A 27266-nucleotide genomic window follows, 5' to 3' on the forward strand; every position below is an offset into this window, starting at 1 on the left:
CGTACCCACCCACCCCACACCCTTTGACCACGCCCCCTCCAGCCTACGGAATCCCAAGAGAGACAGAAACCTTCTTTCTTCTTTCGCGCTACTCACCGCTCACGCGAGACTTGGTGGAGCAGTGGGGCGGGAAGAGAGCCGGAGACGTTCCAAACATGGCGGCGGCGGCGGCGACGGTGACGAAGAGAGCGGCGGCGGCGGCGAGGGCAGCGGCGTTGTACAAGGCGGTGGGCGGTACCCGGTGCGGTTGTCCGGTGGTGAGTAGCAGGCTGCCGTCCGAGCCGGTAGTCACGCGGCTAAGCACGACGGCTAAGAAGGAGCGGAGCTGCGGCATGCGAGAGAGGCAGGATCGCGGCGGACCGGCTGACCCCGCCCGGGACTCAGCTCCAGCGGAGGGAAGGGCGTGGCCGGCGGTCGGTAGGGTCACGACCGGGGGCCTTCCTGGCCCAGCTGCGGAGGGTGCGGTGCCTGTGATCGCGGGACTCCCGGGGCAGCGGCGCCCGCGGTGGCGGCGCCGTCGGGCAGGGGCTCGCAGGCTCGGGGGTCGGGAGCTGCCTCCGGCTCTTACAGGTGGTCGTGCCGTGGGCGCGGGTTCCGGGGCCTGGGGCGGGCGAGGCGCCGGTCTTCGGTGCTGCGATCACTGGTGAGGGCGCCGCACCGACGCCGGGTCCGGGCGACTCGCGGGGAGAAGGACTTTGCAGACCTCCGTCCTTTCTGCGCTGGCTGCTCCTGCTCGGGTCCGTCTGTACAGCTTGTGCCCTTTCATTCCGGGGGGTCGGGGGTTTGGGGAGGACCTGGCGGTGACGAGCTGTTCGGGTCCGTGCGGGGCTTAGGTCACTTCGTAAACTGGGGCGCGAGCAGCCGAGCGATGCGCCTCTGAGCTCTCGGCGACAATATTCTGGACCGAAGTCAAACCAGTCGCAGTGGCCACTACACGCGGGCGCTTCCGCTGCGCCCTTGGGGGGCTGTTCAGAACCCGGGAGTAGTGACGAGCGGGAGACGGGGTCAATCAAGGCGCGTTGCACCGTGAGGCGCAAAGAAATGAGAGGGAGCAGAACTCCAAGGCCACTTTTTAAGCGTCTGCGAGGACGGTCGCGAACTCCGTCCGGTTTCATTCATAGCGCGTCTTGCCGCCGCGCCGGCAGGTGCATTTGTTCCGGGGCCTTCGTTACGGCCCGTGGAGACGTTAGGGGCTTTTCGCGCCTTGGGGGGTCCAGTGTTCCCCACAAAACGCTACGTGTTTTGGTTGCCAGCGAGAGGGTGATCAGGGTGGGGGCCCGGGTGTGCCGGGGTTGCCCTAATGCCTTGTTCTCCTGCCACCGCAGGTGTTCGGCTGGCAGGAAGCCCGACCCTCTTAGCAGCGCATTGTGATCACGTGAAGTTAGTAACTGGAATTTAGAAACACGATAAAAAAGTTGCTGAAAATGATGTCTTATGAAACCCCCCCAGTTGAAAAATAACAGGAGCCACACTAGTGCATGTTGTTATTCTTTGGGGATCCTTTGAAGCTTCTGTTGAAGTGACTGTTGTTTTGGTCTTTGATTATCTGTTGGTTTGCTTTACTGGTCCTGGGAAAATTGGCGCGAGTTATTTTATGAGCTTATTAAACCTATAGGTGCTAATTAAATTTTTTACCATAAAGGTTTTGATTTGTGGTGTGTTTTTCTTTGCAGACCTCTGTGTGGCTTTTCCATTTGAGTTGAAATTCCCTCCATGGCCTTTTGGAGTCCCCTGGTGCGTCTCCAGAGTAAACTTCAATTACTCTACATTTCACCGATGCTGGAGTGGCAAGAAAAAGGAGGAACTGATTTGGGGTGACAAGGTTAGATTGTGTAACTCCGCTTTTGGATTTCTTCTAACTTGTATTTATTTATGTTTTACTTTTATGTTTTTTGATTTCCCCGAGCCTCCTGATGTCCCTTTGTGCCTTCAAGAATTTGTTTTCTGACAGTTCTGTAATTAGGAAATGGGTTCTGATTCTCTCCGAAGGCCCTGTGATTCCCCACACACCCCAGACCTCATTTGTCAGTACGTCTTCCCATGACCGTCACTGTTTGCCTAAGCAGGTCAGCACGTCTGTTGAACTGCAGTCACTTTATATGTGGAGGCCTCCCTAACCCCCAAATTAAGTTACTGTACAAGCAAGTTCGCTGTCGAGGATTCGCCCTCATCATTAGCAACCCTTCTCAGAAATGTTGGGTGCATAAAATAGATTCTGCTCTTCCCTGATCATGTTTTCTCAAAAGTCTCCTGTAGCTTAGAGAGAAAACATAGACTCTGGAAGGAATGCAGGCTAAAGAGCCTCTCCTGGTTCTTACATTACCTCTGTCATGGTTGTGGTGCCCTGGGATTTGCGTCATGGCGCCTCTGGCTAAGGGGGGGTGAGGGGTGGTGTGTGTGTTGATCAAAACCTCCCCATTTACAATATGAGACTAAAGAGGAAAGATCAGGAGACATCATACAAACTAATGCTTTATCAGAAACCAGAGAAAGGTCAGAATGGTTACGGTTGCCTGCTTAAAGGTAGAGGCCTTCACGTTCTCTGGGATATCAGAGCTTCTTTCTCAAATACGCCTGTCCTTCACTTGGGTGAGTAGCCTCTGATTGTTTTGTAAGAACCTCATTTTTGAGTCTTGAGTGGATAATTTGGGAGAAACTATGGACATAAAAATAACCGAGGTATATTCTAGTCAGTTTCTATGTAGACATACACCAACATGCCATGGAATGCCCAGTCTAACTTGAATCGGAGTAATCCCAGGGAGGACTCAGAAATTTGGCTGTATCATAGGGAATGCTACTCATAAAGTTTGGGAAAAATTACTCTCTTTGATTGATATAGTTAGATATCAGTTACAGAAAGATCAGGCTTGGAATGCACCATCCAAATCTATAGTAAAAGTGCAGAATTCTTAAACATGTTTCTTTTTCTGATGACATAAATTTACACCTTGAAATTTTGTGTAGTTTTTTATTTCCAAAGTAGGTTTTTACGTTATTTTTGTAAATGTTTTAAAATTTAGTGGCATATTAGAAGCATTTCCAGATATCAGTTAATTTGTGGAGTTCGTAGATTAACCTTTTTAGTCCTGAGGCTGTTGGTTACTTTATTAAAGACAGAAAGAGTGTTTGGATATAAAATCTGTATTTTCTTTCAATATCATGAAACTTTGTTTTCTTGGAATTATTGTTCATTTTCTATTTATTGGGCTTAGATATGCTGACTTGAGCTGGAGAAACCTGGGTCTCGAACCAAAGCCTCCACTCAGATTTAGGCGCCTTTCCTTCACAATTGACGGTTGCAGGGACCAGGGTGGTGCAAGGGCCTGTCATGGTGCACACGCGGGTGCGTGTGTGCGTGGGAGAGGGGTGATGTAGGTCTAAGGTTACAGGCTGTATCAGTACCTTTAAAACTAATTTAAAAATTGTTTTCTTGCCCTGGCTGGTGTGGCTAGGTGGGTTGAGCATCAGCCTGTGAACCAAAAGGTCGCAGATTCAATTCCCAGTCTGGGCACACTGATCAGTGTCTCTCACACACTTATGTTTTCCTCCATTTCTTTCTCCCTCCCTTCCCCTCTCTCTAAGAAAATCAATAAATAAGAGAAATCTTTAAAAAATAAATTTAAAAAAGCTTTTCTTTCATGTTTACATTATTTTCCTTTTTTCCATCAGCATCCCTCGTTTGGGATTTTTCTTCTTAAGCCCATCATGCATTATGATTGAAAAGCACACACTTTATGGCAGGGAGCACAGTGAAATTTGTAATGTGACAGCGTGACAACAGCCAAGACTGTCAAAATGTGCCAGCCACCCTCTGTAATTAGGCTCCTTTGTGTTCTTAGAACTTGAGATGCTTGTGTAAAAATGTTCTTCTGCTTTCGTCCTGGCAGTCTGCTGCATTTTTTCTGCGTTGCCACGTGTTGTGCCCTAGCAGTGTGCTGTCTAGGCAGGGTTTGGTAAGATTTCTCTTGCTTAGTGAAGCCTGTCAAGGTACTTTCAGACATTTTCCAGTGGGAACATCAGGTTTTTTTTCTTTTGTTTGTTTGTTTTTATGAACTGATGGCTAGAAACGATGCTAAGTTACAAGGGAAATACCAGAATTTCTTTTTTTTTTTAAGTATATTTCATTGACTATACTGTTACAGTAGTCCCAATTTCTTTTCCCTTTGCTCCACTCCGCCCAGTACCCCCTTCCCTCCAGTAACCCCACCCCCCTCACTTCATGTCCATGGGTCGTGCGTGTAACTTCTTCGGCTTCACCCTTTCCTATATTGTTGTTATCATCTCCCTGTCTGTCTTGTCCCTACAAATTATGCTTCTTAATCCCTGCACCTCTTCCCCCAATTCTCCTTCTTCCCCCTCCTGCTAATAACCCTCCAAATGATCCCCACACCTATGATTCTGTTCCTGTTCTGCTCATTTGCTTAGTTTTTTTTTTTTTTAGATTCAGTTGTTAGTAGTTGTAAGTTTGTTGCCATTTCAGTGTTCATAGTTTTGATCTTCTTTTTCTTAAATAAGTCCCTTTAACATTTCCTATAATAATGGCTTGGTGGTGATGAACTCCTTCAGCTTTACCTTATCTGGGAAGCACTTTGTCTGCCCTTCCATTCTAAATGATAGCTTTGCTGGATAGAGTAATATTGGTTGTAGGTCCTTGCTTTTCATCACCTTGAATACTTCTTGCCAGTCCCTTCTTGACTGCAAAGTGTCTTTAGAAATCAGCTGATAGTCTTATAGGCACCCCTTTGTAGGAAACTCTGCTTTTCCCTTGCTGCTTTTAAGATTCTTTATCTTGAACCTTTGGCATTTTAATTATGATGTGTCTTTGTGTGGTCCTCTTTGGGTCTAGCTTGTTTGGGACTCTGTTTCCTGGACTTGTATGTCTATTTCCTTCACCACATTAGGGAAGTTTTTTTTTATTATTTTTTAAAGTAAGTTCTGAATTTCTTGCTCTTCCTCTTCTCCTTCTGGCACCTCTGTGGTTTGGATGTTGGTATGTTTAAAGTTGTCCCAGAGGTTCCTAAGCGCCTCCTCATTTGTTTTTTGTTTTGTTTTTTTTTTCAATTCTTGTTTCTTCTTTCTGTTCTGGGTGAATATTTATTCTTCCTTTTGTTCCAAATCGTTGATTTGAATCCCAGTTTCCTTCCCATCACTGCTGGTTTCCTGTATATTTTTCTGTATTCACTTTGTGTAACCTTCTCTTCTTCATTTTGTGGCCGTACTCAGTCATTTTTCTGAACATCCTGATCACCAGTGTTTTGAACTCTACATCTGGTCGGTTGGCTATCTCTGTTTTGTTTAGTGCTTTTTCTGGGGTTTTGTTCTGTTCTTTCATCTGGGCCGTATTTCTTTGCCTCCTCAATTTGTTAGCCTCCCTGTGTTTGTTTCTGTGTAGTAGGCAGAGCTGCTTTGACTCTGTGTCTTGGTCATGTGGCCTAATGTAGTAGGTGTCCTGTGGGGTCCTGTGGCAGAGCCTCCCCATCACCCAAACTGGGTACTACTGAAGGTGTGCCTTTCATGTGGGCCAAGTACACCTTCTTGTATTTAGCCTTGGTTGCTGTGGGCAGGTCAATGGGAGGGGTTTACCCAGGCCAGTCAGCCGCAAGGACTGGCCGTGACCACTGACCACCAACCTGCGCCCTCTGTGGAGGATCAGCTGTGCAGGGGCAGGTGGTGGTGCTCTGACGTGGTCTGTAGCTGCCCCCTGGGTGCGCTGGCCCTGGGGGTTGCTGGGTGATGCAGGCCAGGGTCAGCCCCCACCTGTGTTTTCCCAGGGCCACCCTGCCTGAGCTACAGAGCAATCTGAGATGGCTGCTCCTCGTGCTGGGCTTGGGGAGTCCCAGGTGAAGCCAAGCTGTGAATCTAGGTTGCTTGCTGCTAGTGCCGGGCCTGAGGCTCACTGAGGCCAGCTGTCGCCGGTTTGAGGGGATTTAGGAAGTTAAGGGAGAGTCAAGACCAGCCAGTCATATGGAAAAGCAGCCTGGGTGGGCCTTAAGTTGCGTGGGGATCTCCAAGGCGCGTCAGACAGTGTGAGCCAGGGTGGTGGAGCCTCAGGTATGGCACCAGCTGGTTGGCTCCGTGCGGGGAGGGATTAGAAAAGGGACAATGGCCTTTGCTTGCCTTGATGTCAGACACTTCAGGTCCTCCGTGTGTACCACTGGTGCCTTTCAAGCTGCCACCCTAGTGCGGGAGCTCAGCGGGAGCGGCTCTGAGCAGGTGAGTCCGTGTGCGGGTTAAGAGGAACTGCTTGGGGCTCCAGCAGTTTCTTCCACCGACTCAGTCCCTGTTTTTGCAGCCAGAAGTTGTGGGGACTTACCTTCCTGGCGCTGGAACCCTCGGCTGGGGGCCTGGTAGGGGCTGGGAGTCCTTCCTCCCGAGATCTCCCTCCCGAATGTTTACCCACCGCACGTGGGTGTGGTGCCACCCTGATCCGCGTGTGCGCCCCTCCTGCCTGTCTGGATGGGCGTGGTTTCTTTAATTCCGCAGCTGTCAGACTTCCATTTCAGCTCTGTTTCTGACGGTTCTGGCTGATGGTTGCTCTGTATTTTAGTTGTGACGTTGATGTGGTTGTGCAAAGAGGCGCACTGCGCCTGACTGTGCCGCCATCTTGACCGGATCCCCCCCGTTTCTTCCTTAATCACAACTTTTACAGTGAGAACGCCGACAAGCTATGGATGGAGCCTTAGAGCTTTTACAATTTATAAAACAATTTTCTAGGTCGTTGTCATCATCTTTTTTTAAATCTTCTACCTCCATTCTTCATACCTTTTCTTTCACCTCCCCTCCCCTCCCCTCTCCTTTCTTTTTTATTGTGGGGCCTCTACCTCCAGTACTATGTTGAATAGCAGTAGCACAATACAGTATACAGATGATGTATTATAAAGTATTACCCCTGAAACCTATATAATTTTATTAACCAGTGTGACCCCAATAAGTCAGTAAAAAATAGCGGTAGCAACAGCGAGCATTCTTGTATTGTTCTTGGTTCTAAAGGCCGTGCATCTAACTTCTATCCGTAACTGCAGAGTTTTGGAAGCTATCCTTTTTCAACTTGAAGTTAAAACATTCTAAATTTGAATCAACAATTCCACGGTTGTTTTCTTGCACCTAGGGTTGCCATTGATAACCCATATCATTCTGATTGTTTTTCTTGTGTGTGTGGGCTGCCTTTTCTCTCTAGACAGTGTTGTATAATTTTCCTTGTCTTCGAGATTTTTAAATTTCACAGTAATGTGCCCAAGTATTATTATCATATATTCTATTTTACACTGTGATCCCTCTCATTCTGGAAATTCCTTGATCGTTATTTCTTTTAAAAACCATTTCTTTTTTTCTCTCTTTCTGGAACTCATTCTACACCTCTGTCTACTGTATTTCTTAACTTTTTATGCATATTTTTATAATTCTCCCACCCTCTGTGTTTTGGGTTGCCTTTTTTTTCCTCCTTTCAGTTTATTGATAAATAACCTTACAATATAATATTGTTCTTGAGCTTATTATTAATACTCTTTTTCACTGGAGCTGTCTCACTTTTCTCCTAATCAAAAGGGCAAATTTTAAAGGACAGATAATCAGTAGAATCAACTGTAGTCAGAAAACAAATAGTGATACAATGTTACAATGATTAGGAAACAGAGAACCAGTTCAAGAAGAAAACACCGGTAAGATGGGGGAAGGCAGCTGTGCAAACTGTGTGTTTTGTTTTTATCCTCACCTTAGGGTATATTTATTGATTGTATGGAGAGGAAGAGAGAAGAGAGAAAAACATCAGTGTGAAAGGGAAACATCAGGGATCAAACCTGCAACCTAGGGATGTGTCCTGACCCAGAATTGACCCTGCTGCCTTCAGTGCATGGGATGATGCTCCGACCACCCAAGCCACAGGCTTCGTGTTCTTCATTAGTTCCCGAGGCTGTCGCTCTGCTGCTGTGTAGTCTGACAGTCTGTAGTAGTAACATGATCAAGGTTCAGTCTGTGTCCAGTAGATTTGTAGTTAATCAGTTGAAACAGGTTTTAACCCTGGCCCATGTGGCTCAGTTGGTTGGAGCGCTGTCCCTTAAACTGAAAGGTCGCATGTTCGATTCCCTGTCAGGGCACATGCCTGGGTTGCAGGTTTGGTCTCTGGTCAAGGTGCCTACTAGAGGCAGCTGATCTTCGTTTCTCTCCATCTCTTACATCGAGGTTTCTCTCCTCCTTTCTCCCTCTCTCTCAAATCAATAAGCATGTCCTCCAGTAATGATAAAATAATAATAATATAATAAAATAGACGTTTTAGTTCTTAAAATGTCAGCAAGCCCTCGCTGGTGTGGCTCAGTAGGTTGAGCATGGGCAGGCTTTGATTCCCCGGTGAGGGCACAGGCCTGGGTTGCGGGCCAGGTCCCCCGTTGGGGGTGTGTGAGAGGCAACTGATTGATGTGTCTCTTGCACATCGATGTTTCCCTCTTCTTCCCTTCCCCTCTCTCTAAAAGTAAAAAAAAAAAAAAAAGTTGGTCAAGCTTCTATTTATTGGAAAATACTTTTATGAAACCCTCTCATTTCATAGCCTTTCCCTTTACATAAAAATATTTTTATTGGAAGAAAAGACTTTGCCTTCCAGGTGCTAGAATTTCCTAATTTTGTTCTTAGGAGAACCCTTTTTGGTGGTTTGATTTGTGAGTTTGGGCCGTAAAGCTGTGTGAGAACTAGTGTAGTTTGGGGTGACAGACTCTCACAGCAGACATTCCGACTCTGCCAGCATCGGGGGCTTTTTCTCTCTCCTTCGCGTCCCCCTTTCTCGGAGTGAGGAGGGGAGGCCGGGGGGTGGTGGAGGTGGCTTTGGATTTCTAGGGCAGAGGTTGTAGGCCAAACCAGCAACGCCTGTCTTCTGGTTTTACTGAAACCCAGGCGTCCTCGTTCTGGTACAGACGGCGCGTGGCTGCTTTCAGCGACAGTGGCAGTTGAGTGGTTCTGAGAGGCTGTGTGGCCTGCAGAGCGTGCACCGTTGCTGTGGCCGTCACAGGAAGGTCTGCCGCCCCCCGTTCTAGATCAGCTGTTCCCAGCGCACCCATTCGCGTGACCCCTGAGACTCGAGGGCCTTTCTTGTCCGTGACGGTGGTCCCTAGCCGTGTGCAGCTGCTTCAGTTAAATCAATTCAATATAGTGTAAAGCTCGGCTCATTGGTGGCAGCCACATTCCAAGTGCTCAGCAGCCACATGCAGCTGGTGGCAGCCGTACTGGGTAAGGCAGGTGCAGCGTGTCCGCCATCCAGAAAGTTCTAACAGCTCTGTTGAGCCACTTGGCTTTACTGTCTCCATTGATAAGCCCTGCTGATGTGCCTGTTCTTTTAATCTGGATTTATTTTCTCTTTTTCTTTTTTTCTTTGTAATTTCCTTCCATCCTCTGAGACTTAAGTTTGAATCGCAATGTATTTAAATATATTAGTTTTCCACCATTTTGCATATGTCTTCTCTAGCTCACTGGGAAGATTATACGTACTCAAAGACAGGGGCTGTGTTTTCTGTTCGTGTGGTGCCTTGCACGTTAGTCATTTTTGTGATTGCTGTTGTTTTAGTATGCACTGGGTCTCTCTAAATGGTGTAAAATTATTTGTTTTTTCCCCTAGGTATAACGAAATTTAAACTTAAAAAGAAAAGTCAAAGATGGGTGAGAAGAAACCAGAGCCTTTGGACTTTGTGAAAGATTTCCAGGAGTACCTGACCCAGCAGACCCATCACGTCAACATGATCTCTGGATCAGTTAGTGGGGACAAGGAGGCGGAGGCCCTTCAGGGAGGTAGACTCATCTTAATGCTGTCACTAATCTGCTCTTTATAATAGGTTAATGTTCGTGTAGAGTTATCCATACTACAGAGGCCATTGTTCGCTAATGTGAATCTTTCCATTTTTTCCCAACAAGAGACAAGGCAGTGTGCTTTCTTTAAACATGTCAGATTCTTGCTGATGGAGAGTGGAACTCCCCAGGGACTTACCATGGTCTAGAGATGCTGTATGGTTTGGCTGGGAGATCAGGGGTTCTGAATATCATTCCTGCCCTCCACGTGCTGTTAGCGGACGGTGGACCCCAGCAGGTCAAGCCTCAGCTTCAGTACACAGAGGACTCAGCCCTTAGGAAATCTGGGTTAGACCTGAAACAAGATGAGGATTTCCGTTTCTTTTAAAATGAAGACAGGGCTGACCAGGTTTACCTGTGTAGGAGGGAAAACTGGAATAGAGAAAGCAGTGATCTGCTACCGATGGGCTGCCTGAGTCTGGTTGGTTTACCGCACACACTGCAGTTTGATTCTGACCTAACTCCGTGGTTAGCACGCGACAGCCCATTTGGACTGCTAACTGTTTTTGTATGACTTGCAAGCTCAGTGGTGTCTGCATTGAAAAATGATTGGGAAAACATCAAAAGAATAATGTCATAACATGTAATATGAAATTCAGATTTCAGCGTCCATAAATAAAGTTTTATTGAAATACAGCCACACTTACTTGTTTACATGTTTTCTGTGGCTGTTCTTGAGCCTCAACTGCAGAGTTAAGTAGTTGTGATAGTGACCACATGGTCCCCAAAGCCTAAAGTACCGTATTCACTGTCTGTCCTTCAGAGGAACAGTTGCCTGGCCCCTGACCTTGATGGATCATGGCCTTGTAGTCGAGGGACCAGCAGCAGGGAGCCGGGAGTTTGTTAGACGTTCAGAATGTTGGTCCCCACCTCAGATCTACTAAATCAGAATCAGGGATTAACATACACATTACATTTTGAGAGCACTGGCTTGGAGGCAGTGGGGGAGAGGGGACCCTGAGCCTTGTGCCTCCGGGGGCCTTAGTGCATGTGGGCCTTGCACCAGCCGGCACTCACTTCTGTTCTTGGGGGGTGTTGCTTGAATTCCTGATATCAGCGCTGCTGCTTCCTGGGGATGGGCTAGAGGTGCGTTTCCTTGAAGCTGTAGGAATAAAAATTTCCCTCCAGACACTTAGGTAGGGTCCTGCCATGTGCTGGGTTTCCTGATTATGAGCACTTGCCCCTTCGGTTTCTTGATTCAAAGAAATAATTGGATTAGATTAAGAGCAAAGAGCCAAACAGACACCTTTCAGCTCCAGTTCTTAAAGTTCTAACGTTCAGAGGAGTCAAATACAGTCTTTTTCTTCCGGTGCTTGACTAGAATTTTAAGGCCCAAAATGCAACCCAGAATCTAGGACATGTACTGAGTGGAACAGTGCAAAGCTTGGTATTAATTGGCTTAGGCTGAAGTAAACAGTTCGGATTTGCGGAGGTTTTCGTGACTCCCAGTTTGTATATAGAAGTAGCCAGACTCTTAAACACGTGTGTGTAGCTAAGACATCACCGTTTACTCCCCTCTGTCTCCTCACCTGTCAAACAAGGATAACGCTGTTCTGCGAAAGCATGTTGAGGACTGATAGGATTTGCGCGTAAGCTAGGTAAACCATTGTTTTATGAAAGATTTTCTACCAGTCAGGACTAAAGTGCTACATTGAGTTGATTCTGCGACGCATCATTTCTTTTGCTATACTTCTTTTACAGCTGGAACAGATGGCGATCAGAATGGACTGGATCACCCATCTGTCGAAGTCTCCCTGGATGAAAACTCAGGAGTGTTAGTGGACGGATTCGAAAGGACCTTCGATGGGAAGCTCAAGTGTCGGTATTGCAACTACGCCAGCAAGGGGACGGCCCGGCTGATCGAGCACATCAGAATCCACACAGGTGACCGAGAGGGCCGGAGGGCCTCTGCGGGCAGGGGCGGGGCCCAGGAGGGTGGTGCGTCTGTCTCATGAGCAGTTCTGATAGTTCTAAAACTAAAGGGTGACACGAGGTCTGAGTAAATGGGGGAGTTACTGCGTGTTTACAAAGCAGCAGCATTACAACATACAGAGAGGAAGTGGGGCCCCCTTTCCTTAGCCATCTTTCTCCTTGATCTGAATAATCTCAACATCCGTCTGCTGCTCAGACTGGGCAGGTCAGTGCTGAAGGCAATATGAAGTGATAGGGTGTTTTTATCTTTACCCTCACTAAGTACCTTCGGACTGCAGACCCAGGAGAACGTTTCTCTGTGGTCGCAGACTGCACTGCTAACCCTCACATCCCACCTTAGCGACGCCTTCTGCTGCAAAGCCCTCCCGACTACCCCGTGTCCTGGCCCAAGACCAGATCAGATGTTCTTCCTGTGTGCCCCACTGGCTTCCCACCTGGTGTGGTGGCCTGAAGACCCCGTGAGGACAGGGGCTGTGTAGTGACGTTTTTGTGCCCCCAGAGCCCCACAGAGCATCTGCTGGTACGCGTGCTTAAATGAATGACACCGAGCTCATATCCCGGGGACGCTTTACATAACTCACACTTGGACTAACAAGCCCGGCTCAGTTCTGAACTTCCTGTTGGCTCTAAGGACATCTTAAAGGTGTTTTTTATTTTTTTCCCTGAGGAAGGGGTATTTTTTTCCCTGAGGAATGGTTGTGTTTGTGTGTAAATATGTATGAATAAGGGTCATGTATAGATACATACATGAACATGTGACTCGGGCATACTTTTGGTAAAATCATTATCATGTAGGGAATATTATCAGTTGTGCTGTTCTTTCTTCAAATGTCAGCTGAAGCCATAATTTTTACACTATATTGACTAATAGATTATTTCTGTATATCTCAGAACTTGTTGCTGATGAGTCCTGAAGCTTTGTTTGCAGGTTTCTTGACAAATTTTAATAATCTTTTGTGCAAATGTGAATTTCTGAAAAGCATTTTATTTTTGATCAATTTCAAGTCTAATGAATGGACAAAACATGAAACATTCCATAAATGAGCTCCTCTTTCAGTTTCTCTCCTATTCTTTTTACAGGTGAAAAACCTCATAGATGTCACGTATGTCCCTTTGCATCCGCTTATGAGCGTCACCTGGAAGCCCACATGCGCTCCCATACAGGAGAAAAACCATATAAATGTGAGTTATGTTCCTTCCGCTGCAGTGATCGGAGTAACCTGTCCCATCATCGAAGGCGCAAACATAAAATGGTACCAATTAAAGGTACCAGGTCTTCCTTAAGCAGCAAGAAAATGTGGGGGGTTTTACAGAAGAAAACGAGCAATCTGGGCTACAGTAAAAGAGCACTAATCAACCTAAGCCCGCCTTCCATGGTGGTGCAGAAGCCAGACTACCTGAATGATTTTACCCATGAAATCTCAAACATGCAGACTGACTCCTATGAAAGTATGGCGAAAACCACTTCAGCCGGTGGCCTGCCAAGAGACCCCCAAGAACTCCTCGTTGACAACCCTTTAAATCAGCTCTCCACTCTGGCAGGACAGCTGTCCAGTCTGCCACCTGACAACCAAAACCCTGCCTCCCCCGATGTCGTGCCCTGCCCGGACGAGAAGCCTTTCCTGCTGCAGCAGCCCTCCGGCCCTGCGGTGGTTCCGGCCGTGACAGCAAGTGTCCCTCAGAGCTCCGCCCCCACGAGCCCCGACCCTCGGCCGCCACTGAGTCAGAGGAACTACAGCCCGGTGGCAGGCCCGAGCAGTGAGCCGAGCGCCCACACGAGCACGCCCAGCATAGGAAACAGCCAGCCCAGCACCCCCGCGCCGACCCTGCCGGCGCAAGACCCGCAGCTGCTGCACCACTGCCAGCACTGCGACATGTACTTCGCTGACAACATCCTTTTCACTATTCACATGGGATGTCATGGGTATGAAAATCCTTTTCAGTGTAACATATGTGGATGCAAATGTAAAAACAAGTATGATTTTGCCTGTCATTTTGCAAGAGGGCAGCATAACCAGCACTGATGGGAAGCAATCACATGCTGCTTGCTTTGGTTTTGCCATTTGCATTGTGTCATTTTCGTCATCTTTCTTTTTTTGTGGTGGGGGGAGCGATCCATCCCTAATAACGTGTATAATAATTTAAAGTTTATACATTATATTTATAGAAAACAAATTTGACAATGGAAACAAAGTGTTTTTTTTTTTCCATAACAGTCTGGTCAGGGTCATTTATATATTAGAACAGTTAGACACATTGGTGTCTGTTTTTTGCTTTCATTTAGACATTTGAGAATTGAAGTGCAATCTTGATCTTAAAGGTGTTCGTTTAAACTTCCCACAGATATGGTCCATATAAACGTCAAAGCTTATTGATACTCTTGATGTTTCAATATGTATGTTGCAGCTGGATGTTATTTTTACTATATTTCAAAATAGTAGAACCAATTACTTTCTCACAAAATTTATTACAACTTATTTCAGTGTTTAGTAGAGGAATAGCCTTTAAAATTGCTCTTAGTTGAAATACTATTTAGTTCACATAGTTTAAGTTGAATTAGTAGTTTCATTTCAATTTACAATGGTAAAGCTATTTCAGTGTATAGTAAACCTTTCTTTTTTTTCCATAAGGAGAAATGTAAAAACAGTTAATTCTTTTAAAATTAAAGTTACAAAAATATGAGAGAAAAGTCCTGAAAAGAAATGAAACCAGGCTTTACATTGAAAATGGAATTTAATATTTAAAAACCGGTTTATTCAATTTCTAGTTTAAAGATATGTCAGTTTTCCACTTGATTTCTTTTTATACTTCTAGTTTATTTTTTAAATGACAGGTAAATACATGAGAACGCTAGAAGTATCAGAAGGTTATCTTTGAAAACACCTTTTTTGTTCTTTTAATTTGAACCTTATATTTAAATTCTTCATTCTGATGTTATTACTGACGTCAGGGGAGGTTGATAATGATACCAAGAATCTGTTGCTCTTCCTATTCCTTTGATGACCAAAGAGCTGCCATGGAAATCAGCCTTTTGACTCCTAGGAAATGCAGCCCTTAAGGAAGAATCTCCCACGTTTCCTCTTCCTGCTTTGTATCCATTTGTTGTCCATAATTACCACCCCCACCCCACCCCCAAAGGTGGGTATAGAAACACATGGGAAAATGTGATGGTGAAGTCATATTTTTAACACTGAGAACACAGATCCAAAACGAATTCTGGTCTCTGCTTCGGAATTGGCCTTTTGAGATTCTTCGGGTGAGTTGAAGCTGTGACGCCTCTTTGCCGTTTTCCCGACTTCCCCGCACAGGGACAAAACTACAGGGAAACTGCCCGAGTCGTCACCTTGGTAGGAAAGGACTTCAAAATGTCAAAATAGACATAAAATACATTTAAACATTTTGATACTTGTTTACAAAAATAAGACTTGCTAAATAAATCTAGAGTAATTTTGAATAGGAGGCTATTGTTTATATATTGTGTAATAACTAGCTTACTCTGAACAGAGCTTGGTCAAACAATAAAATATATTGTTACTAACTGTTCGTTTCCGTGTACTTTGAAAAAATTTTTTTAATTTGGTTCAAAGTCTGAAAGTGTTTTGAATTGGCTTTGTAAAGAGAATGCCCTAAGATCGAGCATTTATTAACCAGAAACGACCACTATTCTTAGAGTAAATAAAAGAGAAATATTGGTGGCATATGTACACAAAAACCCCCAAGTACAAGTTAGTGGGTCTGCCTTCCCAAAGGCTAGAAAGCCATTAAAATGAGGTCTTGTGGTTTAATATCCAACCTAACCTCAATTGCATTGTTCAAAGAAGCAGGATCTCAGAGTCTCTCCAGACTATACCTCGTTCCTGCCAAAGCCGAGGCTTTTGCAGCTAAAATTCTACAATCCTGTTTCACTGTTGCTTGAATTGCTCACTGCTCAGATCGGGTTGTGTGCAGCCATTTTCAAATGTGTAGCTGGGGCCCAGTATTTACCTTATTGCCAGAAAGAGGCTGCTGTCATTTGGAAGCTTCTACTTTTCCCCCTCTCTATTTTATTTTTCAAATAAAAGCAATACCCAAAATAGAAACCGAAAGTTTTCATTAAACAAAAGAACTCTTGTTAAAACCAGTTTATGTTCTGGGCCAAGTGGTGACAGATACATTTTTTCCTGACAACTAAATGGAGGTATTTTGAAGGTGCATTTTAATTTAAACACAATTTTTTTCTCATAATTACAAACTAGAATGTATAATTCTAATTTTCTTACAACTTAAAGAGCACAGTTGGTATTCCAAAGGTGTTGATGTTTGAAAGCTACACTTGCAAATGCACTAAAGTTTTTGAAGCAAATCTACCTTAGAAACATTTTTATTGTATTTTTAAAAAGATTTAGGATTTTACTTAAATCTTCTGTGAGTTAAATGTATCTTCCATTAAGTATTGAATATATTTATCCAATTTTATTTTTAGTCAACTATTTTATAGAACTGAGTTGTTGGGAAGAGTTTAACATGCAATATTTATAGTATTTTGCTGTTAACAGGCAATGTTCTGAAACTAAATTTATTTTTGTTCAGTGAACATAAGTTTAGATTTTAAAGTTGGTAGATAATTTATCTCCACTAATATATTTTTTAAGAAACTGTGAAGACATTAATACGGAATAACTTTATTTCAGATTTTACTAATGTATGTAGCCACAACTTCCTGAAATTCAAGTAAAGGCTACACTTTTACTTTGAAAAAATTCCATTGGCTATTTTCCAGTGCTATTTCATTTTAGAAATAAGTGTTTGTCATTCATCTGCAGAATAACTTGACAAAGGGAATATTGCTAAAAAAATGTTCAGAGGTAAATCTCATTTTAAGTTCTACAAAAATATTTATCAAATGAACGTATTATTTTTTTAAAATTCCCTGCTACGGATATTTTTTTCATTTAAATAGTCTTAGAGGGTATATGATTTCTAGAACTTGTTTTTGTTTATATGTACTTTGATGTAAAGAACGTATTTTGTATGCAAAACAAATCAAGTATGGTTGCAAAAACTATATTGTTTAGGGATTCCAGGAAGAGATTCCATGCTGAAATGACCATACCTAGTAATAGTTCCTATTGTGAAAGATGCTTCATTTTTGTAATACATGAATAAAGACATAACACTTTCTAATGATTTTGATTTTTTTTTTTGAGAACTAGGATCCAATTTTTTTTTTTTTAAGTAACTTTCCAGTATGTAAAACATTAAGAGAAAAGGTTTTATTGGTGACAGTTGTTTGAATTTGCAGAATGCCTTCCCCGTGAGAAGGCAGATGTGTCACGGGAGTTAAAATCAGCCCCATACATCCACATTGTCTCCTTTTCTCTAGATTCTCTGCTTTAAGGTCCACGCCCCGTGACTCTGGCCCCCGCAGCCCGAAGGGTTTTGGCACGTAAGCCGGCCTCTGATGGATGCTTCATTATTCACATTGCAGCCGACAAGTGACTGACTAAAGTAATGTTACAGCAAATGAATCTTTTAGAATGACTCATAAATCTGGCAATTCACTTCCTTGGCGTAGAAAACATCCAGTAACACAAAGTTGTTGTAATCAAATCTTAACCCAAATCAGTCCTTTGATTGGAAATTCAGAAGTCTAAATGCTGCTTTTTAAAATACTTCTGCACAACTCTATCTTTCTCATAATGAAAAAAAGAAATCACATCTGGTAATTCAGCGGTTTGTTGAAAGCACAGATATTTTTTGTTTCCTTGTCTTAGGTCTTCCAGAAACTCTGCTTTGAGCTTGTTAAGTTCTTCTGCTAGAAGCTTCAAGTGGTAAGGAGGCACCTGTTCTTCTAAAATCAAGATATTCTCAAATTATTTGTGTAAATTAAATCAAGTTGGGCTGTCTAATGACATCAGGCAATTAATTTGATTCCTTTGGACAAACCAATCAGATTCTTATATAAATAATCACAATTGAGTTGGTAGAATATATGGACAAAACATCACATTAATGTGACACAGCAAATCACTGAAATAACCTGCTATGAAATTCCTGCACAACAAAGACAAGCCTGAAAGGAATTTTTTTTTGTTGACAAGACATCGACTCAACATTCTTTCTGAACTAACAGGTAGTGAGGCAAAAACACAGAACCTGACGATTTGGTTTTGAACCTGGAATATGAGCTACCACAGTCGTCCAGTGTAACTTCCTGTGGCCACGAGAGTGTTCTGTGTCTACCCTGGTCAATCCAGCAGCCACCAGTCACAGTGTGGTGCTGTGACTGGCACTGAATTTTCTTGTTAAACAGCTTTCTTGAGACATAATTCACGTACCATACAATTTATGCCTTTAAAGTACAACTCGCTGGTTTTAGTAGATTCAGACAATCTGCCCCTATCACCACAATTCTAGCACATTTCATAGTCTTCAGCTGTCTGTCACCTTCTACACACCCCCGACCTTCCCAGTCCCTAAGCAACCACTGATCTGCTTTGTCTCTAGACGCCCCTGTTCTGGCATTTCACACGACTGGGCTCATGTGGCCGTTCTGATGGGCTTCTCCCACTTTGTGTAATTTTCAAGGTTCATCCATGTTGACCCTTGATGTCATCCCTTTCCGTGGCCGTATAACCCACGCTGTGTGTAATACCACATCCCTGAAGGGCATTTGGGTTGCCTCCACCTTTTGGCTACTATGAATAATGCTGCTATAAACATCTGTGTACAGATTTTTGTATGAACATGCTTCCCTTCTCCTGAGTATGTACCCAGGAGTGGACCTGCTGGGCCCATGTAACCCTGCGCGGCCAGGCTTTTCCGAAGCAGCTGCGCCATCTTAGGTCGCCCCCCAGCGGTGTGCGAGGGCTTTCATTCCACCTCCTCAGCAACACGTCCACTTTCTGACTCCCGGTGTCCTAGTGGGGTGCGGTGGCATCTCTGCTTTTGACTGGCATGTCCCTGACGGCTAAGCGTGTGTTCACAGAACCTACCCAACATACCTTTTGCTTTTTTCATCGTCTGAGAGACAGTTCTTCGCAGCGTCTGATCAGCTTGATGGAGAAGGTTAGCCGAACAGATAACTCTGTCTGTTTCCTGTGTAACGCAGATGCAGGTTTTAGAACAGTTACATAGAGGGGTTTAAAGGAAATACATCCAGTTGTGACTGGGCCCCATGTGGGCAGAGGGATGCTGGTAAGTGTCCAGTAATGGGCTCTCCAGCTAGTGTGTGTCGGTCTCTGTGGTAACTAGCCTCGTCCTTGCCCGTCTCAGGCTGTCAGCCCCAAGGTCCAGCACCTCTGAAAACGTATGTCAGTGCGGCTGCCGCCAGGGGTCAGGAGCTCAGTGCCATGCGACGCCACATCAGTGCCGAAGCACCTTTCACGGGGTGCTCCTGTGGTCCCCTCGGCTCAAAAGGTCTTCCCACGAAAAGTTGTTCCTTCTCATTTATACTAACACCGGAAGACCTACCTTCTGTTCCGCGTTGTCCTCAGCATATTTTACTGGATTTTCCAGAGCAGTAAGCAATAAATCAGTCAGCGCTGGGCTGTAAGAGAAGGCGGGGAAGAAGAAATCATTCCAGCAAACACCTGTTTTTAAAGAACGTGTGTTTATGAACACCAAATTGAATTCTAAAGGAATAAGTGCTGTAATCTAAGATCCTAAACAAAAGGGGGAAAAAATGACTTACAAGCTGCCTTCCACTTGCAAAATCCAAATGTAGATGCTTAAATCATAAGTCCCCCAAAGCCCCTCATTTAAAAAAATATTAATGTCTTAAGACATACCAATCAATACGCTTTGGAAAGAGACTCTCTCTTCCCTCATTAAGTGTTGACCTTGCGGCTACCAGAACTCGATTTTATTCCCCAAAGAAAGACACTCTGTGACTTCTGCCTACTTACTTTCTGACTTCTGCTCATTTACTGCACGTGGACCAGCCACGGTCCTTACTTGTCCACGGCCCATGGAGGGTCAATTCATTCATTCATTCATTTAACAAATATCAATGGGGCATAATATATGAAAAATACCGTACCACCATGTCTGTGAAACCGCTAAGCGGGGTGAGGCAAGATTCCCACCCTCTCCAAGACAGTGTAAAGGAGAGAGGCATAATAAATTAAGCCAAAAACACAGTCAGACAGTGACAAGTGCTGACTTAAAGATACACACGGTGTCGTGGCTAGTTGGGGTGGTCGGGGAGCCGGCTAACATAAACACGTGGAAGGGTGGAGGTAACAGCAGCTAACAGGTAACAGAGTTCCCGAGGCCAGAACAAGCTGGTGTCCGTGCAACAGAGGTGGCTGGGTTGGTTACAAAGTCACAAAGGAAGAGGCAGGATGGGAGGCTGGGGAGTTAATCAGGGTCAGAACATGTAGGTTCTGATAAGGAGTCTGGATTTTACTCAGAGTGCAAAGGTTAGCACGGAAAAAATATAGGGCAGTGAACTCACTGAGTTAAATCTCTTCTCTCAAGAGGACTTTTCTCACTGAAAAGAGCCCAGGTTCTAGAGCGAGGGGGCTCTGGCTCTGCCACGCACTGCACGGACGTGCTAGTGTGCCTGCCTCGGCCTCCGCTAGCCCATCTATAAAAGGGAGAGAACTGGATGGACCCTCGAAGGCTTGTTGTGAGGATTAAATGAGATTATACATAAACTGTGCTCAGAACATGTCTCTGCTCAGTTACTGTTGCTGCCAGAGTAGCAGCAGGATTTCACAGAAGCCTGGGCAAGGAACATCTGTCGGATCACCCTTCTAATAAGAGGGCCACCAGGCTTCAACCGTCCTGTTCAGTTACGCTGTGACTGCGTTGGACGTGTGAGAACAGGTGACCAGGTTCTTAAGACCCGAGTCCAAACTGCAGATTGTGCGGAGGGCTGGACGGGCAGCGGAGAAGCCGACCCTCCTCCTGCTTCCAGCAGGAACCGATGAGAGCTGGAAGCACTGATGCTCTCCTTAGGCTGCTCCCGTGGGGCATCTCAGCGTCTCCACCAGCCACCCGCTTCCAAAGGGACAACCTGAACTCTTCCCCAACGAGGGGCGAGCACCTGGCTAATGCGCCCGCTCAGAGTGTCAGGCGCTTGTGAGACATTCAAGTCAGAAACCTCCGCGAGAGCTTCTTTTACAGGCCCCGTGAACAGCAGTCAGTTAAATCCAAATTTTTACCATGTTAAAGGATATATTATGAAACACATGGCAACTGCATCCTGGGAACTCAACAGTTTGAAGAATGAGTTGTAAAAAAATTCGCCTTTAAAAATCGCTGACCCCCTCCGGGCCACAGGCGGGAGCTAAGGAAGTGTGGACGATATGCCTCTAGGACTGCACCGTCTGGTAGGAGAACCACTAGCCCCATGAGCCTACTTAAGTTGAAGGTAATTAAAATTTAAAATCCAGGTCACCCGTTGCACTGGCTGTATTTCATCTGCTCAATGGTCACACGTGGCTGGCAGCTGCCACACTGGACAGCGGAAAGGCAGAACATTTCATCAGGGAAACTGAAATTTCTATTAGACGCACTGTGCTGGAACTCTCAAGACATGGATTATGAATGAAATGCGTTAGCTGACGCAGCCACAAGCCTTACCTACACACGAGCAGTAAAGTTAGAGCGAGGCTGAAGGCAAACTTAGGGTTCAGTATCCACTCCACTCTTTTTCTTTCTATAGGAAAACTTAACTACTGGGCAATCTATTTTGCTTAAGTCTGCCATTTTGGCAAGGGTATCCAAGATGCGTCCTCCTCTGAATCCCTGCTCTGACCTCCCAGAGCCCAGAATCTTAACCAGGGCACACGTCTGCAAACAAACTTGGGTTCAAACCTCAGCTGTCCCAAGCTCGGTGACTCTGAACAAACTAACCGGGCTCGCTCCGTTTCCTCTTCGACACAAAGGGGGAAATGACAACCTCTCTCCAAGGCCTGTGTGAGGATCGACCAAGTGGATAGAGGTAAAGCGTTCAGCACTTTGCCTGCCTCAGGGAGACACCCGGGAGGGGGTGGGGGGTGGGGGCTGGCTTTGAGGAGGATACCTGGCCTCAGAAGAACATGCTGGACTCTGAACTGTGAGGCTGTTGAGTTCCCAAGCGTTCTTCTCGGGGTTCGGCCCCTCTATCTTTCTCGCCATCAGGTGGATGGTCTCAGCAGGCAGTGCCCGGGGTCTCTGGCCATTCCTCTGTAAACAGGTCTCGAGAGAACAATCTAAAAACAGCTGGCAAAAGCCTAATGAATCTGAAAACAATGAAAAACCACAACACTTACTGGCGTACAACTTTACAAAACGTGACACAAACGTATCAGACAAATGATCCCAGCTGCGGGAGGGAAAGCCGTTCGAGGAACTGAGCATCTAGCTTTGAAAACTAAGTGGCTGGTCTCTCTCTCCACACCAGGGCCTCTCTCCTTCCTTGGAGAGTGAAGAAGCACTTTACGCTTTCTTCTCTTTGTCAATTCTTTCATGGCCCGCGTTACCAACCACCCTAACATTTGGTGGCCTGTATGGGGACGTTCTTTATTACTACTCCCTCTCCTCTGGCCTCCTGAGACTCATGACTGGGAGAGCAGTGGGCAGCGAAAGCTCGACCAAGGCTAACCCCCCAACCCTGTCTCTGTGAGGTCTGGAGGGAGGATTCTAATCCTCCATCTTTTCAGACTCTGCAGACAGCCTCCTCCTCACCCAACTTCACCCCCAGCGATCGATATAAGGGAACGTTTTCCCCTAGAACAATTTATAAATTATACCCTCATAAGCGATATCGAAACATTTATATTTTCCTCTCTACCTAATCCCCCCAGGATTCAGCAACTCTTAATGAGACTGGAGATTGCTGGAAAGCAAGAACACAATGTGACTCGCTGCTCCCTACAGCCACAGGCAGAAGGGAACATTGGAAGAAACTGCAGCCTCTTGTCACTGCGCCCCAACAGCCCAGGGGCCTCACAAGAGCAACCCCCACCCTTTTTTAGTCCAATGACAATCCAATAAAAGCCCAAAGCCCCCACCCCTCAGTGCTGGTGTATCTCTCCATACCGTGCGTGCCCCTCTCCTTTCTTGGAGAGTGAATAAAAACTTCACTCACTTAAAAAAGAAAAAGAAAAAATAATAAAATTAAGTAAAGTCATAGAAACCTCCTAACCCAATCAAATTCTCACTGAAGACAATAATGATTTTGATGTGAAAATAAATGTGTGGGTGTGTAAGAAAAAATGTTTTAATTACATTTCCGAGCCAGCTGGTAGACTTCATATCTCATACTTGGATAATAGAAGTTGTCATCTAAAATCAAAAGCAAAGGTCCAGAAACAGCAGTCTTCGTTAAGAGGTAGCTGGACGAGGCCTCGAGGGCTGCAGGAGAGATCAGCTCTTGATCCTTCAAGCAGGCTATAAAACTGTCCCACATGGCTTCGGTCCTGCTGGCTGGGGCAGACATCTGACACCCGTTCACGACAGCCAGCAAGAAGTACTCTAAGTACTTCAGCAGTTCCTGTCGAAGCGATTTCCACTGGGACGGCTGCAAAAGATTGGAGAATTGCAATTTAGAGCAGGCTAAGGTGGCCGTGCCTAATTGCCGCCTGGCCCCACGTGAAAATTTCCACCTGCAATACTGAACCGTTTGGCAGTCCCTAACCCTGATTTTTTCATGTCGCCATGTACTCCTATGAAACTCCTCAGTGGTCTTAGTCCTCTGTGAAGGCTTCTCAGTGTCCACCTTGCAGAGGGCAGCTCAGACGCTCCCTTGGCTATCCTGACACCTTGTTCTGTACACGTTGGGTCTCCACTCTAGCAGGGTTCACACTGTTTAGACATTTGTTTGCTCAGCTCTGTCCCTGCTGGAGCTATGCACCGCAGCCTCCCGCAGAGGGTCTGGCACCAACAGGTGCTCCAGAAATAACTGAATAACTGAATGAGCGAGTGAATGAATGAAACGCTGTTACCAGCCAGGAGAAACAAGAAGCCAAAATCAGTACCCTGCCAAAATAAGTAAGCCTGGCTATGATATAGCAATGTTGGTTTGCCTCTGACATGAGAAAAGGTGTGGCCAGAAAAAAGGACCAGCTGAAAGGTCCCTGGGTCGATAAGAAAGAGAGGCCAACAACAGGGTGGAAATGGGGTGAGAAAAGATAGAGGAAGCAGATTGAGGGGAACAGAGTAAGTAGCTTGAAAATACAGGTGACCTTGTGCTGCTCAAAGGCTGAGGGGAGCACTGACATAGTTAGGAGGTCACAGACAAGGATGGGAGGTCAGGGACCCTCTCCCGCCTGTCCACGCCTTACCACGTCACTGAGATTACAGTACATACAACAGATCCGTCAGCAAAACTCACTAAAAAGGAAGCCCGTTAAAAAAGGTGAGATTTCCTTCCGTGGGACCCGATGAGTTCCATGGCCTTTGTCCGCAGAAGAGTGGCCCAGCAGATCCAACAGTCACGACCGACAACTGTCAGCTTGCTCCCGAGTGGTGGCAATACTACCTAAGCGCACCTGGTTCTGCCGGGGACCTGATTCTGCATTCACCTCATCATTAACCAAGAATGGGGAACTATGTAACTTCGCTGCAGCGGTCCAAAACGTGCCCCTCCACCAGACGGGCTGTACTTTTGCATATAAACGGACGGTGAATTCATCGACACTCGGGCACCAAACGACAAAAATAAGTATTTAAATTCTTCCGAATATTTCCACCGAAGGGTATTTGCCCTCCGGTGGGCATGAGATGGGAGGCAGGAATCTACTCTCCCCCCACCCCCAGAGGTCTGTTTCCACGTGCGTCTCCAAGGGGATGCACCTCGCCGCGCTGAGTGGGCTTTGAGGGTTCAAAGAGAAGTATGTACTTGACACGTTAGTCCCTAAACGCAGGCCCATTGCTTCAGCGGGTGGCCGACTAAGACACAGCCATCTTGTCCAGTGCGGGCAGGGCCAGGTCTACCTGGAGATGAACGACGATTGGCCTTCGGGCCCTTCACTTCTGCGGCCTCTTCAGCAGCGTGGGAGGGACCCTCGCGATTCTGCGGCTACCCGTTTTGTACTCTTTTTCTTTACAGGGGTTCCCGCAAGTGTATCAACGTTAAGCCCCACAAAACCTGGATTAGCCCTGGGCCGGATGCTAAACAGGCCGTGTGGGAGCTCCTGCGAGGACAGCCTTCCCAAAGGATGTTCAAGAGCACACCTGCCTGCGGGGAGTCCCGCCTTGCACGCGGGCTTCGGCACCTCACGCTCTCCTGGCAGACTCCCCTGTACAGGACACACAATGCACACATGCCCCATGTATGCACACAGAGCTCTGCAGTGAATCACTCCAACATGGAGTCAACTCTCCGGTAAACAAGTCCCACCAGCCTCGGACTCCAGTCTCTCCTCCCCGCCCGGGCCCCGCGTCCCACGCCAGGCGTCGCCCGGGACCCAGCGGAGCCCGTCCAACCCCTTCCGCGGTTGCAGCCTAGGCCCCGCCCCTCCGGACTGACCAATGGCCGTGCGCCCGCCTCCTCCAGGAACGCGTCCGGCATGACGTCATCATACGAGACGACGCCGACGGCCCAGCCCCGCTCTCGCCGTAGCCGGCGGCTGAGCGCCCGCGCGAAGGTCGATTTTCCTGCCGCGGGGAGGCCGCAGAGGACGCAGAGCCCTAGCTTTCGCGGCCCCTCGCCGCGCGCTCCTCGGGCCTCTCTGCCGGCCTTCATGTTGCCCGGGAGGCACCGAAGGCCACTGGGAACGTGGCCTCCGGAACCGTCCTCCACCCGCGCTCGCGCGCGCACGCGCACAGTCCTCCCGCCGCCTGCGCCGCCTGCCGCCGCCTTGGAGGCATGGGCGTGCCTTTGAATCCGAAAGGATTCTCGGGTCACCTGAAGCGCGGCGCCGACCCCGCTGTGAGGCTAATCCTTCAGGCGGGGGAGACCGCGGCGGTGCGTTTCCCGGCCCCAGGACGTTTTTCTAAAGGGTCAGGGAGTTGACTTTAATCCTCAGTTAGAATCGTCTTGCAAGACATTAGGATCCGTGCCTTTAGTTGGTTACGATCGAGTCCCCTGCGCAGGGACATCACAGAGGAGACTTTGAACCTCTCCCCACACCAGCGGTCTTTGGAAGGTCAATTACTGGAAACCAAAGAATAGGCGGGGAAACGAACAGTGCGACGAGCGGGCTCCGCTGCCCCTTCTGATGTGATTGGTGGGTGGAAGGTTGAAGTGACTGTCCGTTCTCCAGCGTCACGAGCGGGGCAGCAGGTGTCAGGATCTTAGGAACACCCCCAGACCTCGATTCCAATGCATCCATGCAGAGGACAGTGGGTAGTTCGTGTTAAGTAAATACTAAGCTGCAGAGAGACGTGAAACAAATTCTTGTGTAGGGATACAGGGTAGGAAAATACAATTCAGGTTCTAGCTTTCACCATACTTTATGGTATGTTCAAAATGCGAACGAGCGAGGTTAAAATGTCACGTATACGGGGGGGGGGGGACATACAACCAATAACTCAATGCTGAAGCATGTGGTTGGGGTCAGACAGCCTGCTCCGGTTGGTTTCTTTGACCGTTAGTGCATATTAATAATACGCACTGAAGATGCCTCCGTTTCTTGTCATCACTTGGGAGCGCACATCTTTTTCGGGCTGAATAATATTCCATTGTCTGCATAAACCACAGTTTATCTGTTCACCTGAAGGACATCCTGGTTGTTTGCAACTTTTGGCCAATTACGGGTAACACCGCTATAAACACCTGTGCAGATTTTAATGTGTATGTAAGTTTTCAGCTTACGTGGGTACATACCAAGGGGCCTGCTTGCTGCGTCTTACGGAAAGCACGTGTTTAGCTTTGTAAGAAACTGCAAACTGTCTCCCAAAGTGCTGTACCGCTTTGCATTCCCACCAGCAGTGAGAGTTCCTGTTGCTTCACATCCTTGTCGGCACTTGGGGTTGCCAGTTTTAGATTTTAAGCGTTCTAATAGTTGCGGAGTAGTATCTCGTTATTTATATTTGAAATTCCCTAATACGTATCTTTTTGTGTTTATTTGCCATCTGTACCTCTTTTTTTTTTTTTTTTTTAGGTGAGGTGTCTTCATATCTTTTGCCCATTTTTAAAGTGGGTTCATTTTCTTATTGCTGTTTTAAGAATTCTTTATATATTTTATTTTATTTTTTAAGATTTTATTTATTTTTAGAGAGAGGAGAAGAGAGAGAGAAAGAGGGAGAGAAACACCAATGTGTGGTTGCCTCTCATGCACCCCCACTAGGGACCTGGCCTGCAACCCAGGCATGTGCCCTGACTGGGAATTGAACTGGTGATCCCTTGGTTCTCAGGCCAGTACTCAATCCACTGAGCCACACCAGCCAGGGCAAGAATTCTTTATATATTTTAATAAGTTCTTTAGAAGATACATCTTTTGCAAATATTTTCTCCCAGTGTGTAGCCTGTCTTCTCATTCTCTTGAGAATGTCTTTCTCAGAGCAGAAGTCCAGCTCACAAATTATTTTTCATGAATCTTGTCTTTTTCAGAATCAAGTTTCATTAAAATCTCTTTGGGATTCTGATTGGA

The 27266-nt window shown here is 46.3% G+C and overlaps 2 protein-coding genes across 5 annotated transcripts; one reads left to right on the plus strand and one right to left on the minus strand.

The window, feature by feature from the left end:
- The first annotated feature begins 155 nt into the window (after positions 1 to 155).
- On the plus strand, positions 156 to 14219 carry IKZF5 (IKAROS family zinc finger 5). 2 transcript variants are annotated; one of them, XM_090278717.1, is made up of 6 exons: positions 156 to 261; positions 8377 to 8401; positions 8469 to 8485; positions 9628 to 9771; positions 11530 to 11712; positions 12841 to 14219. In XM_090278717.1, exons 1-6 carry the CDS (start codon positions 156 to 158, stop codon positions 13782 to 13784), a joined length of 1419 nt encoding a protein of 472 aa, XP_090134843.1. In that variant the 3' UTR covers positions 13785 to 14219. The 2 variants fall into 2 exon arrangements, with proteins under 2 accessions (XP_090134843.1, XP_090134842.1); XM_090278716.1 differs by lacking the exons at positions 156 to 261; positions 8377 to 8401; positions 8469 to 8485 and adding an exon at positions 1712 to 1822 and having other exon boundaries at positions 9602 to 9771.
- On the minus strand, positions 9950 to 25483 carry PSTK (phosphoseryl-tRNA kinase). 3 transcript variants are annotated; one of them, XM_090278721.1, is made up of 6 exons: positions 25202 to 25483; positions 22960 to 23251; positions 21773 to 21971; positions 19213 to 19288; positions 18744 to 18837; positions 9950 to 10123 (listed from the first exon to the last, which is right to left on the minus strand). In XM_090278721.1, exons 1-6 carry the CDS (start codon positions 25415 to 25417, stop codon positions 10104 to 10106), a joined length of 897 nt encoding a protein of 298 aa, XP_090134847.1. In that variant the 5' UTR covers positions 25418 to 25483; the 3' UTR covers positions 9950 to 10103. The 3 variants fall into 3 exon arrangements, with proteins under 3 accessions (XP_090134847.1, XP_090134846.1, XP_090134845.1); XM_090278720.1 differs by lacking the exon at positions 9950 to 10123 and adding an exon at positions 14562 to 15103; XM_090278719.1 differs by lacking the exon at positions 9950 to 10123 and adding an exon at positions 16998 to 17590.
- Between the last annotated feature and the right edge of the window lie 1783 nt (positions 25484 to 27266).

This window comes from Furipterus horrens, unplaced genomic scaffold, assembly GCF_987537825.1.
Source record: "Furipterus horrens unplaced genomic scaffold, mFurHor1.1.pri manual_scaffold_5, whole genome shotgun sequence".
NCBI lineage: Eukaryota > Metazoa > Chordata > Mammalia > Chiroptera > Furipteridae > Furipterus > Furipterus horrens.

Excerpts from the sequence above, each read along its gene's own strand:
- IKZF5 (XM_090278717.1), top strand. The coding sequence starts at position 156 with ATGGCGGCGGCGGCGGCGACGGTGACGAAGAGAGCGGCGGCGGCGGCG. Across the intron at positions 262-8,376 it reads GTGCGGTTGTCCGGTGGTGA|GTCCCCCGTTGGGGGTGTGT; the intron begins GTAGCAGGCTGC and ends GTTGCGGGCCAG. Across the intron at positions 9,772-11,529 it reads GGCGGAGGCCCTTCAGGGAG|CTGGAACAGATGGCGATCAG; the intron begins GTAGACTCATCT and ends CTTCTTTTACAG.
- PSTK (XM_090278719.1), bottom strand. The coding sequence starts at position 25,417 with ATGAAGGCCGGCAGAGAGGCCCGAGGAGCGCGCGGCGAGGGGCCGCGA. Across the intron at positions 21,972-22,959 it reads CTACCAGCTGGCTCGGAAAT|ATTCATTAGGCTTTTGCCAG; the intron begins GTAATTAAAACA and ends CATTGTTTTCAG. Across the intron at positions 17,591-18,743 it reads GACGATGAAAAAAGCAAAAG|AAGAACAGGTGCCTCCTTAC; the intron begins GTATGTTGGGTA and ends TCTTGATTTTAG.